Source organism: Mugil cephalus, chromosome 19 (assembly GCF_022458985.1).
Source record: "Mugil cephalus isolate CIBA_MC_2020 chromosome 19, CIBA_Mcephalus_1.1, whole genome shotgun sequence".
Taxonomy (NCBI): Eukaryota; Metazoa; Chordata; class Actinopteri; order Mugiliformes; family Mugilidae; genus Mugil; species Mugil cephalus.
Genome location: NC_061788.1, coordinates 784,088 through 803,530, shown reverse-complemented (window position 1 = coordinate 803,530; position 19,443 = coordinate 784,088). Strand labels below are relative to the sequence as shown.

Sequence of the window (19,443 nt, the reverse complement as noted above, 5' to 3'; positions counted from 1 at the left end):
GCCAGCAGGAGGCAGAGGGAGAACAGACAGGAGGACATTGAGCTGACTGAATGTGACCTCTGACCTCTAAAGAACATGGAGCTCTGGGACCAGATCAGGACGTCCAGCCAACTCATGTCACATCCTGATCAGATCATCATCCGCTTAATAAAAGTATTTATATTTCTAGAGTGATAAAGAAACAATATATAGGAATTATTCTCTGGATTATTGAATCTCTAAAAGTTCTTTCTAACTTCTCTGCCATGTCTGTGATTCTATTAAACACTCCTGTGGTCCAAACACACAACACAATTCAGATCTAAACACAAACAAATCAAGAAGTCAGGAGTCATTGCAAAAAGGGTAAATGTTTATTTACTGCTCTTGAAACTAATGGGTTAACAGCTCTCACTTTTCATTTTGAATAAAATTACAGAACCCGTAAGTGAACTAGTAGTTATCTGTATCTCTAGTAGCATCCCTCCCTTTGACACATGGTCTATACCATGTGTCCGTATTTCATAGTGAGGACAGACAAAGATTGTTTAGTAGTAAGTAACACAGTTACAGTAAATTAGTAACACAGTTTTTAAACTAAAACACTACTTATTAGTCTGAAATTCTAGTCTGGAAATGTAAAACGTAAGGAGTTCAATGTAGCTCAACTATCTAAGGTGACAAAAAGAAATAAATCTATACGATACAGCAACTTTCTGAGCTCTTTGTATACAACCAATAAGAAGAAAAAAAAACTGAGAAAATCAAAATGAGAGAAAATGGTCTTCCTTTTATATAGCACTTTTCTACCTACTCAAAGTGCTTTTACAGTCAGAGACACATCCACCTTTTCACACAAGCACACACACATTCACACACCAGTGCCAGTTGCACTGGGAGCAACTGGGGTTCAGTGTCTTGTTCAAGGACACACTCAGCACATGGCACATTCCAGAGATCGAACCATCAACCCTTCGGTTTGTGGAACAAAATCTGTAAATCTGCTAGATAAATTAAAGGAGCATAGGCAACCGGACGAACATCAGTACACCCTAATGCTGTCCCCATGAGTGCCAGGTAGTCCATGCTTACATATTGGTGTCCCATCCAATCGACCACGATTGGTCAGTTGAGCCAATAGGACCCACAGCAGATTAACAGAGCTCCTGTCAGGAATCTCAGGGACTATTTCTTTTATGTCAAATCAGCTTAATTAAAATGCCTTTGATCCAAATGTTTCCACTGAGTCATGTGAAATATTCCAACTAGTCATTCCAGCATGAACACATGAAGAATCCAAGGTATGAATCAAATCAAAGAACATTAGATTTCAGGACTGTTCTCTTCAAAAACACTCAAGTGTGAAAGTTGGATGGAGCTCCAGCTCAGCAGAAGATTTCTCCACTGTGTCTGAGTTCAGTGTGAGTAACATCCTCTGTACAAACTGATTAGAATGACAACAACAAGCCAGGAATAGGAGACACAATCATATCACACTGATACAACATTTTCCTCATGGAATACTTTTACTGCTGATACATGAACTACATTTTACTGACAACTGATAACACCACTAATTCCCTGCCCAGCCAGTAAAGTCTGGATCTGACTGAGCTAATAGTTCAGAGCCTCCTGGTGGATAATTAGTTCATGGTGATTAGCTTTCAGCTGGTGTTCAACAAGTTGTTTAAGACCAACTGATGTAAAAACTAGTTTCACATTTCTTCAACACCCATGTGAAAAGACACACCCCGTGGTGGTGGTGAAGATGTTAGTCTGTTGGGAAGGTTCAAATCATTGGCTGCATCAAGCATAGGAAACATCTAAGGAGACTGAAGCAGGAACTACTAAAACTGGGTTAAGAACTGTCCAATGCTTATGTTGCTGATTTACATCAATCATTATTTTACATTTTTCCCAATTCCCATGAGTTTACCCCACACATACTGTACACCAGCTGTGGTTCCTTCATCCACTCTGTTTTTCATCTCCTCCAGTTTCTGGACCTTCTCTCTGTCTCCTCTCTCCTTCATCTTCTCAATCAGGAAGTCCAAGTGGACATGAGTGGACACTGAATCAACATTCAGGGCGATCTGCTCCAGCTTGACAACATGTTGGTAGGCCTCATCCAGGAGCTGGGACTTCTCTGTTCTCAGTTGGTTCATTTCTTTCTCAAGATTTTCCAAAAGACTCAACTTCTTCTCACTTTCTGATTTATTCTTCTCAAACTTCTGTTTCATTTCTTCTTCAGTTTTCTGAACTTTTCTCGTCTTGGTCACGTATTTCCACTTTTCTTTCACATGATCTGTTACAGGACACTTGTTGGTACAAACAGTACAGTGACCTCCTTTAATGACCTCACAGTGTTCAGGATACCAGGCGAGTGTGCATCCAGGATAGTGACAGTTCTCCTCACACACTTTACAACAGACAGCTCCTTTATAAAACACCAACCCCCACATCCCACCATCAATAGCTTCTTTTTCTTTGTAGACCTCATCAACTTCTACAGTAAACGTTTCATTGTTCTTCATCTCTTCTTGATGTTTCTTCAGAGCTTCTTGAGTCTGTTTCATCTCATTCTGTTTCAGTTCAGTCAGTTTGATTCTCTCTTCCAGGTTTTGGATGCAGGCTGTCAGTCTGACACGTTCATTCAGAACATCCACAGTTTTTTCCACTTTCTGAGGAGCAGATCTTTCCAAGAAGGAAGTGAAGTGAAACATTCCATCTTTGGAAATGTCCCATGAATGTTTCAAGACAGCTTTACTTTCTGTGTCATTGTTCCTCTGTCTGTTCTGTTGGTTGTCAAACAGGAAGTAAATAGGTTGATTCTTCTCATTTTTGGCACATTTAATTTTTGCAGCTTCAAGAGCTTGAAGAGCATTTACAGGTTTTCTTCCATCTGAGTGTGTGATGAGAGCGACAATGTTTTTCTCCAGGTTTTTTCCAAACAGAGACACCACTGAATTAAAGATATACATCAGTCGATCACTGAGTCGATTATCACTGGCCTTCACCACCAGACCCACTGCATTAACTTCATGAACTCCATCCTCTGAACTAAACAAGTCCAATAATCTCTGACGGATGATGAGATCAAGTTCAATTCCTCTGGTGTCTCCATATCCAGGAGTATCGATGATGGTCAGAGAGTAGGGCAGAATTTTACCTTCAAAACCAAAGATCTGGTACACGATCACATCTGATGTCTGACTTTCTGACTGACTTTTATCATCCTCTGTGATCTGAAACCAGATTTCATCCTTAAACTTCACTCCCATGGTGTAGTTGACCATTGAGTTGATCAGAGTAGATTTTCCTGCTCCTGATTCTCCAACCAGTAAGATGGTTCTATTGGTCTTGTTCAGATTTTTTTTACCAACAGTTATTCTTGTCAGAGTTCCAATCTTCTCTTCTTTTGGTTTCAGCTGGTAGACAGAAGGAGATCCTGAACGAATCAGAATACTTCTGGAGATGATGTCTTGATATTTTGATGAGATGCTGAACCTGAAGAAAGAGTTGAGATTTTATATATTGAAAATGTCTGCACATACTTTTCACCCTTCAATTTAACAATCATTTTGAAAAGACTATATAAAATATTAAGACTAAATGTTGCAATGGTACCTTTATTTTCAAGCTCATGAAGTAAATGTTTAAAGGCTGCACCTTACATTTGGTCTCATTACTTAACTCAAAACATATTTAAGATCCATTAAACAATGAAAGTAATGGTTTATACAACTTTACACTTAAAATAGTAATAACAGCACATCAGTTTTATATAATGCTTTATCACAGAGACTTCAAAGAAACAGTTCAAAGAAACTTCATATTGGATGCATTATTCATTTGCTCACACAGTCACACCCTAGTGGTGGTAAACTGTTTGCAGTCACAGCTGCCCTGGGGCTGGCTGGTGGAAATGTGACTCGCACCACAAGTGGAGTTCATATCAACTTCAAGTCAACCCTCCAGCCTTAACACGATTACCACTCACAGGTAGTTATCATGTCTAGCATTTGTCATACTTCATGAACCCCACCCCCTCCTCTGCAGAGTGACCTGACTGAACCAAGGAGCTCTCAACTCAACTTTATTTATATAGCACTTTAAACAACGGGTATATCCGAAACAAAGTGCTATACATGGATAAAATAAAAGCACAAGAAATAAAACAGTAAAACAATAAAAACAATAGAAAAGAATAATAAAAGCACTAAACGCGCCAATAAGTGCAGACTCTCATGCTAGATTGAACGCTGTGGAATAAAAATGGGTTTAAAGACAAGTTTTAAATGTGGACAGTGAAGGGGCTTGTCTGATGTTGAGTTGTGGATTGTCCCACAGTTTAGGATGTGTCCAAAAGGCATGACAGGAGTGGCTTGACTGAGAAGGCATCCTTTTTCTTCAGCGGTATAAATACCTGACTGTTGTCAGCACAGCAATGGAAGGAGATACCATGTCTCCTCAAGATAAACTGTATCTGGTATCTAAAGGGAATAGATACAGGGAGAATAGCAGGGGGCCTAAAATTGAACCCTGTGGAACCCCGTATATCAGAGGGGCAGAACCACCAAGGCTACATGTATGCTCCTGTCTGCCAGATAAGACCTGAGCCAAGTGAGAGCATTTCCGCAAATGCCCACTAGGTGTTTTAGTCGAGCCATTAGAATGTTATGGTCCATAGTGTCAAAGGCTGTGGTTACGTCCAGGACAAGTCACCAGAGTCGTTTGCCAGGAGGATGTCATTAAAGAGTCTCAGTAGAGCCGACTCTGTGCTGTTTCAAAACCAGACTGAAAACCCTCCGGGACATCATGCTCATCAAGAAAAGATTTTAACTGAGCATGGACCACTTTCTTCAAGATTTTTGAGACAAAAGGCAGCCTGGAGATGGGTCTGATGTTGGATAGCTGTGATCAAGGCCAGGTTTCTTTAGCAGGGGTTTCACTACTGCATGATTATAACAGTCTGGAACTACCCTTTTTGAAAAAGTGAGGAGGGGTTGCTTGATGGTAGGATAAGTGCTATAAAAATAAATGTGCTGCCCAAATTAAGTTATCTTTTTCAATGTCTCCCCATGTCATTCTTTAAACATCTTGACAGACTTATATTTAGCATCATCTGGAACAGTAAAAGTCCACGCCTGAGCAGAGCTTGCTTGCAGTGTCCAAAGGTGCTAGGTGGTATGGCTCTGCCCAATTTTCAGTTGTAATATTGGGCAGCTAATATTCGACTTATTCCCCATTGGTTGTATAAGGATCCAGGTGCCGATGCCTCCTCATTGTGTCCTCTTGAAGCCAGATCCTGTGTCCCTCCTCACTGTCTGCATTAGTCTATGCACCTCTAGCTTTAGGCGCTGCCCCATTTACGTAAAATATCCTGGTCAAAACAACACTTAGAATATGGAAGCAGGTTCGCCAGAACTATGGATGGCACTGTTTTTCACTGAAATCCCCAATTCAGGCAAGTCATATTTCCCCCATCTCTTCAGGACAGTGTGTTTCTACAGTGGCAAAACAGGGGTGGGCGCACACAGCAGGGCCTCTTCATAGATGGTATCTTTGCCTCTTTCCAGTAGTTGTGCACTAACTGTCATTTCCCACATACATACTCCTTTCGGTACTTACAGTTGCACGATTTTGTTCGTAAACAACTCCCCCACTTCCCTAAATCTCCCCAAGGCTCTGGCACTGACTCTCTATTGGTGCCTGTCCAGTCGTTTAAAGGTAGAATATCTAACTTGTATAATGCACTTTCATACCAAATAAACCCGTCTCCTACCACCATTGACATGGGAGCAGGATCTGGGTGAGACTATACATGACAACACTTGGGATGCAATATTTAAGAGTCCACACCTCCTCTATCAGTGCAAGGCACGGACTGCTACAATGCAAAATATTATATCGGGCTCACTGGACAAAAGACAAGTTATCAGAGAGATTCACAAATATCAATCCAGCATGTAATCGTTGAAAAATGACTCCATCTTCATATCTACACATGTTGTGGAGTTCTTCTGAGCTGACAACTATTTGGACTTCGGTGTTTACAACAATCTCTGAGGTCCTTGAGGTGTCTCTAGCTCCTTGCCCCATCACAGCCCTTTTCGGAGAACCTTCTGTTGTCCTAATCCTCCTGAAATGGAAAGATGCCATCCCTCCATCCCACGCACTATGGATCAGGAATATTTTATTCTATACAGCATGAAATTGGAAATTTTGAAGGGGCTACAGGAGCTAATGTTGGGGGTACCGTCTCAGTCAGCATGGGAGTTAGCACACTTTGCCTACATTTAACACAATTAGCTTATGGTTAGCACAGTTAGCTTACAGTGAGCACAGTTAACCTGCAGTTAGCACACTTAACTCACATTTAGCACAGTTAGCTTACGGTTAGCATCGTTAGCCTACATTTAGCACAGTTAGCCTACATTTAGTTCAGTCAACCCACATGACGCACACTTAACCCACATTTAGCACAGTTAGCTTACAGTTAGCACACTGAGCCTGTGTGTGAGAGAGTAATGTTTGTACATCCTACTACTCTTCCTGAGTGTATCTGTAACTGTAATAACACAAAGTTACCTGTTTGTATGTGTGTTTATGTGTGTGTGTGGGTGAGGAGGGCGCGCTTTTGGCGCATGTTTGTGTGTAACTGTGTGTGTATCTGTAATTACAAAGTTACCTGTGTAGTGTGTGTGGGTGTGTGTTGTTGTAACATAAATGTAAGGGACACAGGGATCAGCTGTATTAACAGCTGATCCAGCTGATGAATGAACTGGTCTCAGCTGTGGCTCAGGCCTGAGGGTCAGGGGTTGCCGTGGCAACTCTCAGTGGTTGTCAATGACGACGGAAGCGCGCGGAGCCGGGACACAGAAAAGAGAGAGATCTCCCCCCTTTTCACTGGTCTCACATTTGGGCTCACTGTGACAAAATGGTAGCTCCTATCAGAAAAACAAGCAGACCGTGGGCATCGTAAGACATTCCTGAAGACTTTGATATGTTTTTTGTCCTTGTAGAGTAAATATTTTGGACACACTCGCGAGTTAAAGTCAAAGGTCCTTCTCCTTCTCTCAGAAAATCTTTGCATTGGAGTGAATGGAGAGCAGACAGGTACTTTACCACGAACAGAGGCTCACAGTTTAAATTCTGTACGTCTCACTGCTTTGCCGAGCACATGGTAAGAGACACAACAAGTTTGTTTACAACTGTGGAAAAAATCATGTGTCTACTGTGTAAATTGTGGCTTGGACGAGCGTGGAAAGAGAAAAGTTTCAGGCGATTTCACACACGTTCTCTCACTCTAAGTAGCAACATTCCGCACTCTAACACGAGATTTTTTGAAAAAGATCATGGTCATTGAACAGTGATTGATCAACAACGATAAGATCTATCAAAACCAGAAAATAATAACCCAATACACAAGGCTTGTGTCTACATTTTAAAGTTTAAACGAAGTCTGTAGGTGAAAGTATGCCTGAGCAGTAGACCTTTATAACAATGTGTTTTTTGGGAGGTTTTTTTTGGCCATCCCATTCATTTCCAATGGGAAATTTATCGCAGTTTTTCACGACTTATGCCTTGAAAAATTCGGATTTTGTAAAGAAAAGTAATAGCACACCGATCCCGAGCTGCACGTTTTGATATATAGGGGACGATAACGGGGAGCAAACGGAAAAAAAAAAATTAAGAACAAGAAATGCGCGGGATAACAATAGGGCTAGCAGGCCTCACGTGAAGCCCCGTAGCCCCTAATTAAGAGGTTCATCTGGCAAAATGTTTAAGATCTGGCAAACGTTTTTGAGACACGTGGAGGCAAAATTACGGCTGCATGAAACAAACTGATTAGGACAGTCTTTGACTTCACTTGATTTAGGTGACAACCCGCCTAAATTTTACTCTATGTACTGCACTTCCCTAAAAAATTCTCTTTCTCCCCCTTTCTTTTAGCTTACTCATATATTTTATTTATTTATTACCATTTATTTATTTATATTTTTTATTATTATTCTAAGTCTTTATGTACTTTCTGGGAGATGAGGGCTGTGGTTCTGTTCTGAGTGTCTCTGTATGTCCATGTTCTGTATGTAAAAAGCTCAATACACAAAGCTTGGGGGAAAAAAGTGAGGAGGGACAGTATCACGTGGAGAGCCTGATGGCTTAATATGAGCAACCACATCTTCTAAAAACAACAGAGACACAGGCTCAAACTTGTCAAGCACAGCAGAGAAAGGAAGACGCAGACGGAAGAACTGAGTTTTGTGTCTCTTGGAGGAGGAGCTCCATTATCTGTCTATCATCTGGTGGAGAGGGGGGTCAGGATCATCCATGACTGATAACAGTTTAAGATTGATAACTTATTTATATTTTACACAGTCCATTCTTTATTCTTCTTACTTTTCTGCACTATGTACTGTATGCTGTTACAAACTGCAATATCCCCACTGTGGGATAAATAAAGTATTCTATTCTATGAGCTGCAGTTCTGGAGATGATCTAGAGGTCACACTCTGGCTGCTGCCACCAATCCACCCACTGGCAGCAACTATGATAACCTCAATATCAATACCCATCCCTAACTAACATATAACCCTAACCCGAATATTCACTTCATCTGTCAGTGGTTCGTAAAGACACTCATGAGAGTGCGTGTTTTTTTTGTTTTTTTTCTCGTGTTATTATTTGCTATATTTTGTGTGACTTGTTCTTGTTTTTCTGTGCTGAGAACCAATCAACATGGGTTTTGGTGGTTTTTGTTTTTGAGATCAGCTGCTAGCGTTATATGTGTCTCCTGAGCTGCACAGAGTGAGGCCCCTCATAATGGCGGTCCCATCTGTCCTCATGAGGAATGTGAGGTCTTTTGCAGTAAAAAGGATGGACTGTGTGCGTTTGATGGGACACGGAGGGAGTGTGTTGTGAGAAGTTCATTGTGTTTTGAGGAGACCTGGGTTCATACAGACCACAGTACGTCTTTGCCTAAAAAATAAAATATTCTTCTCATCCTCACAGGGTGGTACCTGTGTCATCCACCAGAGGTCTGGGAGTTTGAGGGTTCTGCTGATTCAGTATCTTAGTTGTTCCTAAAAAAAAAAAAAAGTTGTTCCTAGAACATCCATGGCTCTCCTGGACTAAGGCTTCATGTGTTGTTCCTGGGATCTGTTGGAGCCACTGTCGCAATTTGGGGGTCACTGCCCCGAGCGCTTCTACCATCACGGGGACCACGCTCCCTTCAGCCTTCAATCCTTGGTACTTCTCAACCTTTTCGTGTTTCTTCTCTCTAATGTTGGCATCAGCTGGTATCTCCACATCTATCACCACCACCTCCTTCTGCTCTTTATCCACCTCCACTGTGTCCTGTTGGTCAACCAGGACCTGTTTGTCAGTCTGGAAGCTGAAGTCCCACAGAACCTTGGTCCTGTTGTTCTCTACCATGTTATGTGATGTGGCCCATTCGGACTTCGGTACTTCTATTCCATACTGGGTACAGATGTTCCTCTACACCAGGATTTCTTAACCTTTTTGACTGCTGGGCCCATTCAAATATTAAGTTTCATTTTAATTGATCTGTGTATTGTTTTGATTTGTAATTAATATCTAAAGCTGGATTTCCATACATGCTGAAGACACAAATTTAAAATAAAATTTCGTGGGAATAAAATAAATACATTCAAAATAATGAGAGTTTCAAATTAAATAAATGAACTGTCCAGGCTGGCCCTGAATGGTTGTATTTTCCCGAGCATGTGCGACTGGTAAATTTGCCGATTTCTTAAAAATTATTAAATATTTTTTTGTTACTGACAAACTTCTGCTCCGCACTTCAGCCCAGTAGTTGGCGGTAAGGCACCAGGTGAACTGTCATTACCTCCAAAAGAAAAAGAAGGGCCAATATGTATGTATGTGAGTGAAGCCCCTGACGTTGGTCTACCCGAGTCTAAGCCGGCTCATAGCACTGAGAGCCTCATCTCTATCCGGTATACGAGATACTGTTGTGAAGCTCTGTTTCTCCTGCAGAAGTCTGTCAGGTCCAAATATGGCCATATCCTTTGTAGTGGCAACCAGTTGTGAAAGTAGAAAGACATGACAACATGATTGGTTCAAAAGCGTCACGTGAAAGGATATTCTGCCAGTGTGTGTTTAACTGACAGGGACATTTAAAAACGCAGTGAAGTTTTCTCTTAGACAAAAATTACAGCTCAAATTAGAAAGAAAAGTCAAAGAAAAGACAGATGGAGAGTTCTGAGTTCATCCGGCTGTAAACTGTCTTTGGTAAAAGGAGACAAAGTTGGAGACGATCAGCAACGGATCATCATTCATGTTTCACACTAGAATGAACTTATTGAAAATTTAATCTACTTTGATATTGTTGATGTGATTATATGATATGTTTTGAAAGATTCAAGTGGATTTGGTTTTGTTTCATAGTGGTTTCCAATAAAAATATACATGATTCACTTCTACACGATCTTCCAACCACGATCTTCTTGCAGTCTTGGTCGACCAATGCACTGACTACACATGTGTGGCGTCCAGTTTGTTGTCCGTCGCGTCCTCTCAGTTCCCAACTCTTTCAGAAAATTTTAAAGGACTTTCAGAGGACTTACACATTTTTAAAAGCCATTTTAAAACCTGATTTTGTTAGCATTTTTACATGCTTTTAGGATTCAATCTTATTATTGCTTTTAGCAGGGATCGTTAGCGGAGTAGCTGAAATGGCTACATGTAAGACTACCTCGCTGCCCCACCTCAGGTACTCCTCATAACTTACAATAAAATTTCCCACTTCCACAAACTAATTACAGACCATAAAAATGACCCCAAATTCCTCTTCTCCATAACAGACAATAAAACAAACAAATTTTAACAGATCCTCCAAAATACCCGATGACGCCCTTTGTGAGGACTTTTACCTCAACAGATTTTAACCACTGACCTGGATCATTGATTTTACATGAAGAAACTGGAGAGTTTTGCCCTGGTTGATGTGAGGACACTTGGTTGAGTTTTGTCCCAAGTAAAGCCCACAGTACAGAGACAGCCCATTTTAAAGATTTTAAATGACATCAGGTGTAATTTAGATAACCATAAACTCAGATCTTGGTCCTGCTGTATCTAACCGCTGCCTTCGATACAGTAGACCATCGTATTTTAATTAACAGACTAAGGCACCTGGTCAGCCGCTCTGGTTCTGTTCTTAACTGGTTCATTTCATATCGGTCTGAAAGAAGTTTCTTTGTAAGTCTGAATACCTGTTCCTCAGGAACCCATGGGACTGAGTGTGGGGTTCCCCAGGGGTCAATTCTAGGCCCAACCCTTTTAAACGTATACATGCTTCCCCTGGGGGGCGTTATCAGGAGACATCAACTTCCATAGTTATGCTGATGATACTCAAGCTGTACATCGCTCGACTACAAGTTTTTTTGTTGTCCAAACCGAATAAACAGCGCACATATAAAAACTGCTTTGTTATGTCTGTGAAGGTTCTCAGTCATCCAGGTCATGGTAATCCAAAAAAGCGTTGAATAAGGTCAGCTGGACTTGTAGAATTTCTTGAAGACGTTTCGCCACATAACACTTGTTATTTGAATCACACCACCCTCTGGAACACAAACTAGGAGTCATCAGAACCCTCCAGCACCGAGCACAGACTGTCCCCACTAGACAGGAGGGCAAGGACAAGGAGGGAACACACATTAAACAAACCCTCAAGACATGTGGATATCCCAACTGGGCCTTTGTCAAAGGCTCAAAAAGAAGGACAGGGAAGAGCAACACAACAAAAGGAAGAACATCACCATCCCCTACATAGCTGGTGTATCAGAGAAACTAAGGACAATTTTTGGTAAACACCGCATCCCAGTTTATTTCAAACCTGGAAACACACTAAGACAGAAACTGGTCCACCCCAAAGACAAAACACCTAGACAGAAACAGAGCAATGTAGTGTACGCGGTTCAGTGTAGCGAGGAATGTATAGACTTGTACATTGGGGAAACAAAACAACCCATACACAAGCGCATGGCCCAACACAGGAGAGCCAGCTCATCAGGAAACGACTCAGCAGTCCACCTCCACCTGAAGGACAAAGGACACTCCTTTGAGGATAACAACGTCAAAGTCCTGGCCAGAGAGGACAGATGGTTTGAGAGAGGAGTTAAGGAAGCCATCTATGTCAAAGTGGAGAAACCTTCTCTAAACAGAGGAGGTGGACTGAGATTTAATTTACCGACTATTTATAATTCAGTTTTGACTTCTGTCCCCAAGAAGTTTCAACAACATTCACACATTGAGCCTCCAGGTTCCCATGGACAATAGCCTCGTTAGAGCTCTATTCATAGGATAAGTAGCCTAGGCACACAGTTCCCCCCATTCAAGGACAGGTAAGTACCAGCCATTATGGTAATTAGTGACCCCAGTTTCTGGTCAAGCAAGTTTCTTGTGGGTGTTACCCACAGAGTTTTCCTATTTAAACCTCAATATCACACTAGTTTATCAGAACTGAAGAAGCTACTCGGATGAGTGGCGAAACGTCTTCAAGAAATTCTACAAGTCCAGCTGACCTTATTCAACGCTTTTTTGGCACTGATTTGTTAGTTTAGTCTTGTAGTGACTAACATGTCTGCTGAAAAATCTATGCTTCCATAGACAGACTGGCCTCCTAATTTCACATTTATTTTGAAGCCTGCGCTGTATCAGGGACTCACCGGAACAACTGACGATCCAAACATTTCCAGTAACTTCACAGAGTTGTAAAGTCCAAATGTCAAAATGTAAGTCAAAATCCCTGTTGCTGAATTTCTTAGTGTGTACAGGTGCTGGCCAGTAAATTAGAATATCATCAAAAACTTGATTTATCTCAGTAATTCCATTCAAAAAGTGAAATTTGTACATTATATTCATGCAATGCACACAGACCGATGTATTTCCAATGTTTATTTCTTTTAATTTTGATATTTATAAGTGACAACTAATGAAAACTCCAAATTTGGCATCTCAAAAAATTTGAATATTGAAAAGGCCAATGAAAAAAATGTTTTTTTTAGAAATGTTGGCCAACTGAAAAGAATGAACATGAAAAGCATGCGCATGTATAGCACTCAATACTTAGTCGGGGCTCCTTTTGCCTCAATCACTGCATTAATGCGGCGTGGCATGGACTCGATCAGTCTGTGGCACTGCTCAGGTGTTATGAGAGCCCAGGTTGCTCTGATAGTCGTCTTCAGCTCCTCTGCATTGTTGGGTCTAGCGCATTGCATCTTCCGCTTCACAATACCCCATAGATTTTCTATGGGGTTAAGGTCAGGCGAGTTTGCTGGCCAATCAAGGACAGGGATACCATGGTCCTTGAACCAGGTACTGGTGGTTTTGGCACTGTGTGCAGATGCCAAGTCCTGTTGAAAAGTGAAATCTGCATCTCCATAAAGTTGGTCAGCAGCAGGAAGCATGAAGTGCTCTAAAACTTCCTGGTAGACAGCTGCATTGACCTTGGACCTCAGGAAACAGAGTGGGCCAACACCGGCAGATGACATGGCACCCCACACCATCACTGACGGTGGAAACTTTACACTGGACCTCATGCAACGTGGATTCTGTGCTTCTCCGCTCTTCCTCCAGACTCTGGGTCCTTGATTTCCAAAGGAAATGCAAAATTTGCTTTCATCAGAAAACATAACTTTGGACCACTCAGCAGCAGTCCAGTCCTTTTTATCCTTGGCCCAGGCGAGACGCTTCTTACGCTGTTTCTTGTTCAAGAGTGGCTTGACACACGGAATGCGACAGCTGAATCCCATGTCTTTCATGCGTCTCTTCGTGGTGGTTCTTGAAGCGCTGACTCCAGCTGCAGTCCACTCTTTGTGGATCTCCCCCACATTTTTGAATGGGTTTGTCGTCACAATTCTCTGCAGGGTGCGGTTATCCCTAGAGCTTGTACACTTTTTTCTACCACATTTTTTCCGTCCCTTCGCCTGTCTGTTAATGTGCTTGGACACAGAGCTCTGCGAACAGCCAGCTTCTTTAGCAATCAACTTTTGTGTCTTGCCCTCCTTGTACAAGGTGTCAATGGTCGTCTTTTGGACAACTGTTAAGTCAGAAGTCTTCCCCATGATTGTGGAGCCTTCAGAACAAGACTGAGGAACCTTTTAAAGGCCTTTGCAGGTGTTTTGAGTTAATCAGCTGATTAGTGTGGCACCAGGTGTCTTCTATATTGAGCCTTTTCAGAATATTCTAATTTTCTGAGATACTGAATTTGGTGTTTTCATTAGCTGTCAGTTGTAATAATAAAAATGAAAATGAATAAACACTTGAAATATATCACTATGTGTGGAAGGAAAGTATACAGTATACAAGTTTCACCTTTTGAATGGAATTACTGAAATAATTCAACTTTTTGATGATATTCTAATTTACTGGCCAGCACCTGTATACTGGTGTGATGATGAATGTGTGTTTGTGTCTTGTTGTAATGTTTTATGTTTTTTTTGAATGTAACACACTTTGGGTCACTTTTTAGTATGAAGTGCTATATAAATAAATAAAGTTTGAGTTTGATTTTACGATGTAAAACTTTAAAATGAGTTTTTCCGCTGCTCTGAGCCAGAAATCTCCACTTCAGTAGCTTTGACACAAACCAGACTTTACACATTTATTCTTAAGGGGAATTATAAAAGAGGGGATTTATCACATGTCATTAAGAGCCTGATTTATATTACATGGCACTCATACTCATGGCAAAAATGTGTTTTTTTGGACCGTTGCCAGTATTTTGTGATTAATGGAGAGATAAAAAAGTCCAAACTTCCCTCTGTAAATACGTGGAAATCTAGTACGTTAAAAAAAATGAAACAAGAACTCTGAACCTCACTTCAGCCATTATTTCTGTTTGGGAAATGTATGAAAATTAGCTTATATTTAAGTACATAACTCCTCATTTGCATATTCAAATATAAATTTTACCCTATTCACCTGTAATGTCTCACGTCAACAATAACAACAGTAAGACTGTTACGAAACAACGTGACACTGAACAAACAGGTTTTGTGTTGAAACGTCAGTAACTGATGAGAGCACAGATAACATATACAAAAAAACATTTCATCATTGTGATGATCTCTTGTCATTTTAACAGGACACAGTGTCTGATTAATGTGAATCACATATGAGATCCTTATAATTATATACTACAAAACATTGTGTAAGTGTATCAGGACTCACATGTTGACGATGAAGTGGTGAATGGATGAGTGATGAACTGGTGGAAGTCTCCTCACAGTGAGGTGGTCTGGTTGAGAACAGTGAATCAATTCCTCTGTAACCAAGATAAGTTGCACAATGAAGCATTGATGTATGTTTTATATAATTTAACAAAGAGCAATTCACACTGACTACTTTAAACATTTCCTGGAGACTGCTTATTTATTTGAAGTGAAAGTTGACACACTCCTACACACAACAATGTATTTCATAATATGATTCACATGTTCAGGTTGAGGAAGCTTCAGTTTAGATAATGTGATAATTACTGAAAGAGACATAAACAAATGACTAACCATTTTATTGTCCTCCACTTCTATTAATAGAATATCCACTCATTCTGCAGCTGTTTCATTGTAATGTTGTTGAACATATTTTAATGATGTTATCATTAAAAGACGTCTACAGAGTTGACAGTATTTCCTCTTTCTAGGATCTTACCTGGTGTCAGGAAGCTCTGTGATGCTGCTGAGCCAGAAAGAGCAGAGAGGAGTCAGAGCTCAGAGCTTTTATATTCTCTATCAGGGGACGGACTCTCTCTGGTCACATGATTTCACTGAAACCTTGAACAAATCCATTGGTAGAGTCTTTGAAACGTTTTTGATGTTGAATTGAGCGGACGGTTTGAAACAGAGATTTTCAGCTTCTGATTTATTAGTGTGTTTTAATGGTTCTACAGAATTATTGGAAGTGTTTGTATCACCTCACAGGTAATAAGTGACTGTGTCGTGATCTGTGGGTGACTGCATGAATGCTCTGAATTTTAACATTTCAGCACTAAACAGTAAAAAGTAGAACATATCACACTAATAACATCCAGTAGATAAACCATTATTCTTTCCATGTCAGCTTCAGAGGTTCTCTACTTATTCTCAGACTTGCATGTGTTAATCACATCAACATAAATAAGTTTCATTAATATTGATTTGCTTTACCTGTTATATTCTACTTACAGTTATATAATGGACATGCTCTTTAAAGTTCAGACTAGTTTCCTAATAATAGATGATATTATCTGCTCACACAGTCAGTAATCACAGTAGGCCTGGGGCAGACCGACGGAAACATGGCTGCTAATCCCACATCACATCACTCACTCACTCATCTTACACCAGTGGACTTCACACTTGGAGGAAGGTGGGTCTAACCCGAGGACACAACGGACAGAGTAGGGACAGAGTAGAGAGAGTAGAGACAGAGCGGAGACAGAGTAGGGACAGAGTACAAACAGAGTAGAGACAGAGCAGGGACAGAGTAGAGATCACCTCCTGATCTACTGCTGCTCTCCATGTCTGATGTTTGAAATGTCAACGTCTCATGGTTTTTCATCACTGCTCTGGAGGAGACATTCAAAGTAACGTCTTCTGGACTGACGGACGACCTTCATATCCTAGAGTAATGATGGACTGATTACAGCAGCTGGTTCTCAGGGTCTGGGTCTCCTGACCCGTCTCTGGGTCCTGGTGATGGTCTCACTCATATTTAGGGAACGTCCACATGCATGTGTGATGACACCTCCCAGTCTGTGCTGGATCACATCAAGAAGAACTGAAGAGTCCCGTCTGATAAGGGCTGGACTGTTCTCTCACTTTTAGCTCTATCAGGACACACTTACACACTTTTTGCTTTCGTTTTTATCAACTGTCTCAAAAACAACGTTTGGCTCTATACGTGTTCAACAGGAAATATCAGACTTTATTTACGTAGACGACAGCCTGCTGTTTTTCACACCACCCAGACCTACTATTATCTCATCCATCTGTATCTTTGCTTTACCAAAACACATTTTTCTGTACAGATCTGACTTGTTAGAACCTGTGATGGTTTCGCTTTCTAGTGAACGTAGGCCAGACGGGCGGGGGTTGGGAGGGTATTTTACTTACTTAACCAAATGAATGTAAACCTGTACAACATTTCACTTAGTTTTCCACTTTCCACTATAACGCACCAGTCACCAGTCAGTTCCACCTGGTGCTGTTTATTATCTGCTCTATTCAACATCTTTTAGCTGTTGTGCCGTCGTCATTAAACTATCTGATCTATGTGCAGCTTAAAGTGAACTCACCAGGTGACATGAGGACGGATGATATGGATGAATAAACAAACTGTGGGTATGTGTTTATTCTTCAGACTCAGAAGAATGTGATGAACAGGTCTGTGAGGGTGTGAACAGACCTAATTTGTTTCAGCTTGTTATGAAACAGACACAAAGACATTCAGAACGAGAACTTATACAGTATTTCATGTAGACTATGTTTGCAGTCACACTTTGACATTTAACACTTTTTTTTTGCTTCCACAAAAGTGGAACTGTTTTACAGTATTAATAAGATAAAACTTGACAGAGGTTGGAACAACTAAAACAGTATGAGGCCACCAGTGCGACGCATAACAAACCTATTTACCTACTCAATCATTGCAGTTATGTAAAACTATGAGCACATAAACAACTGAAATAACTAGATAATGTATAAAACTTTAAATTATAAAAGAACATTTCAGTACCTGTTAATGGACTTTACAGATGACGGAATCAGTTTCAGGGAGACTCTACTAATTTACAGGATTTAGTGACTGAAGAGATGCTGCAACAAACACGTCAGACATGGAGGATAGAAGGAAATGACATAATATCTCCTGTTAAAGGGAGTTTTTCCCTCAGGCTGCTCTGGAGGTTTCAGGCTGGTTCGTGCGCATGCGCCAACGTGTGCTGCCTGTTACGATCACTCTTGCCCATTTCTAACTATTTCTTATTTTTATCTTTTTCACTTATTTGTTCTTACTTTTTTGTTAGGTCCTTTATTTAAGCGTTCCCTCTGTAAATATGCGTGTGGAGAGTGATCAGTTTGTCAGCAGTGGAGATAAAGTAATTTCCCCCTGGGATCAATAAAGTAATTCTGATTCTCCTGGAGGGTTAGGGTTAGCATCAGCCTGTTAGCATTAGCATTAGTCTTCAGACTACTGTCTGCTGGTAAATGGTGAATGGACTTGTTTTTATATAGATCTTTTCTACCTGTTAGTTTTTAAAGCCTTTACAGTCACACACACATTGAACCTGTAACTTCTCCACCTAATGAGCCAAATAAATTCAATTCTGAACTAAACAGAAACAACTGATCAGTTATCATTGTCTATTTGACAGAAACTGGACGTCTGGATGTTTTCCTCTTGTTCATAGACCTGATTCTCTCTCCTCAGTCCAACCATCTTCATGGGAACGTGAGTAACATTACAATAATGTTATTTTAATTTAATTTCTATTGCACAGATTAACAAGGTTATACTGATTATGATATGAACAACATTTGAACAGGAGGTGGAGGTGGAAGGAAACCGGAGTACCTGGATGTATTAGCAGGTTCCAGTTCAAGGTTTGGACCAGTATCTGAATTTCTAGTGTATCGCTCACGGAGCCCAGGAGGGATCATCAACATTCAATACACCAGAGCTGGGCGATATGGACCCGATACATTTAGGCTGAATGTCGATATACGATATTTATCCCAATATTTTTATTCACAAAGTGAGAGCAAATGTTTAGTCACAGTCGAAGTCAAATATGACATGTCACAAGTAGTTTTATTTCAACTGGCCGGATAAAATAATGCTCATACAACAATAAAATGTAGACATAAATACTGGAGTACAGGAGCTCCATGAAGTGCACATTTAAATGAAAAATATATCTTAAATAAGAATAACTCATAAAGTAAAATAGGCCAATCATTTTCTGAATATATTTATATGAGAAAAGCATCAACATTTTGAGAACTGTAAATGGCCTATTAACGAACACTACAAAAGAAGCATTTACATAAAAAGATAGAACAAAATAAAGTGCTCAGTTTAAGAAAACTGTTTTTAAACATCATTTTGAGATTATCTGTCTTTATCTTCTTTACCTCAATGCATCAACTGCTTCAGTTGGGATGTAGGTGGCCCTGAGCCGTGGATCCACAAACAGAGCCTAGTCTCTAAAAGGTCAGTTGTGGCTGGTTCAGAATACTTGTTGTTTAGGTATTCAACGATGCTGGTCTTGATGGACTTGCAGAGCTCGCTATCACCCTCTTCACATGTCAGTAGACTTTGGTTAAAAAGGTGCAGAACAGGTTTGACATATGACAGAGTGACGTACTCCTCACCTGACAAAGCGTCAGTAAAGTCCTGGAGGAGTTTCAGGACCTTTTGAACTTCTTCTAGGACGCCTCA

At 40.6% G+C, this 19,443-nt stretch overlaps 1 protein-coding gene across 2 annotated transcripts; it reads right to left on the bottom strand.

Moving 5' to 3' along the window:
* Positions 1-331: 331 nt before the first annotated feature.
* Positions 332-15,701, bottom strand: LOC124997043. Of its 2 annotated transcripts, none has more exons than XM_047570546.1 (3): positions 15,676-15,701; positions 15,196-15,289; positions 332-3,486 (listed from the first exon to the last, which is right to left on the bottom strand). In XM_047570546.1, coding segments are annotated over exons 2-3 (1,608 nt in total). In that variant the 5' UTR covers positions 15,198-15,289; positions 15,676-15,701; the 3' UTR covers positions 332-1,880. The 2 variants fall into 2 exon arrangements, with proteins under 2 accessions (XP_047426502.1, XP_047426503.1); XM_047570547.1 differs by lacking the exon at positions 15,676-15,701 and adding an exon at positions 15,531-15,659.
* Between the last annotated feature and the right edge of the window lie 3,742 nt (positions 15,702-19,443).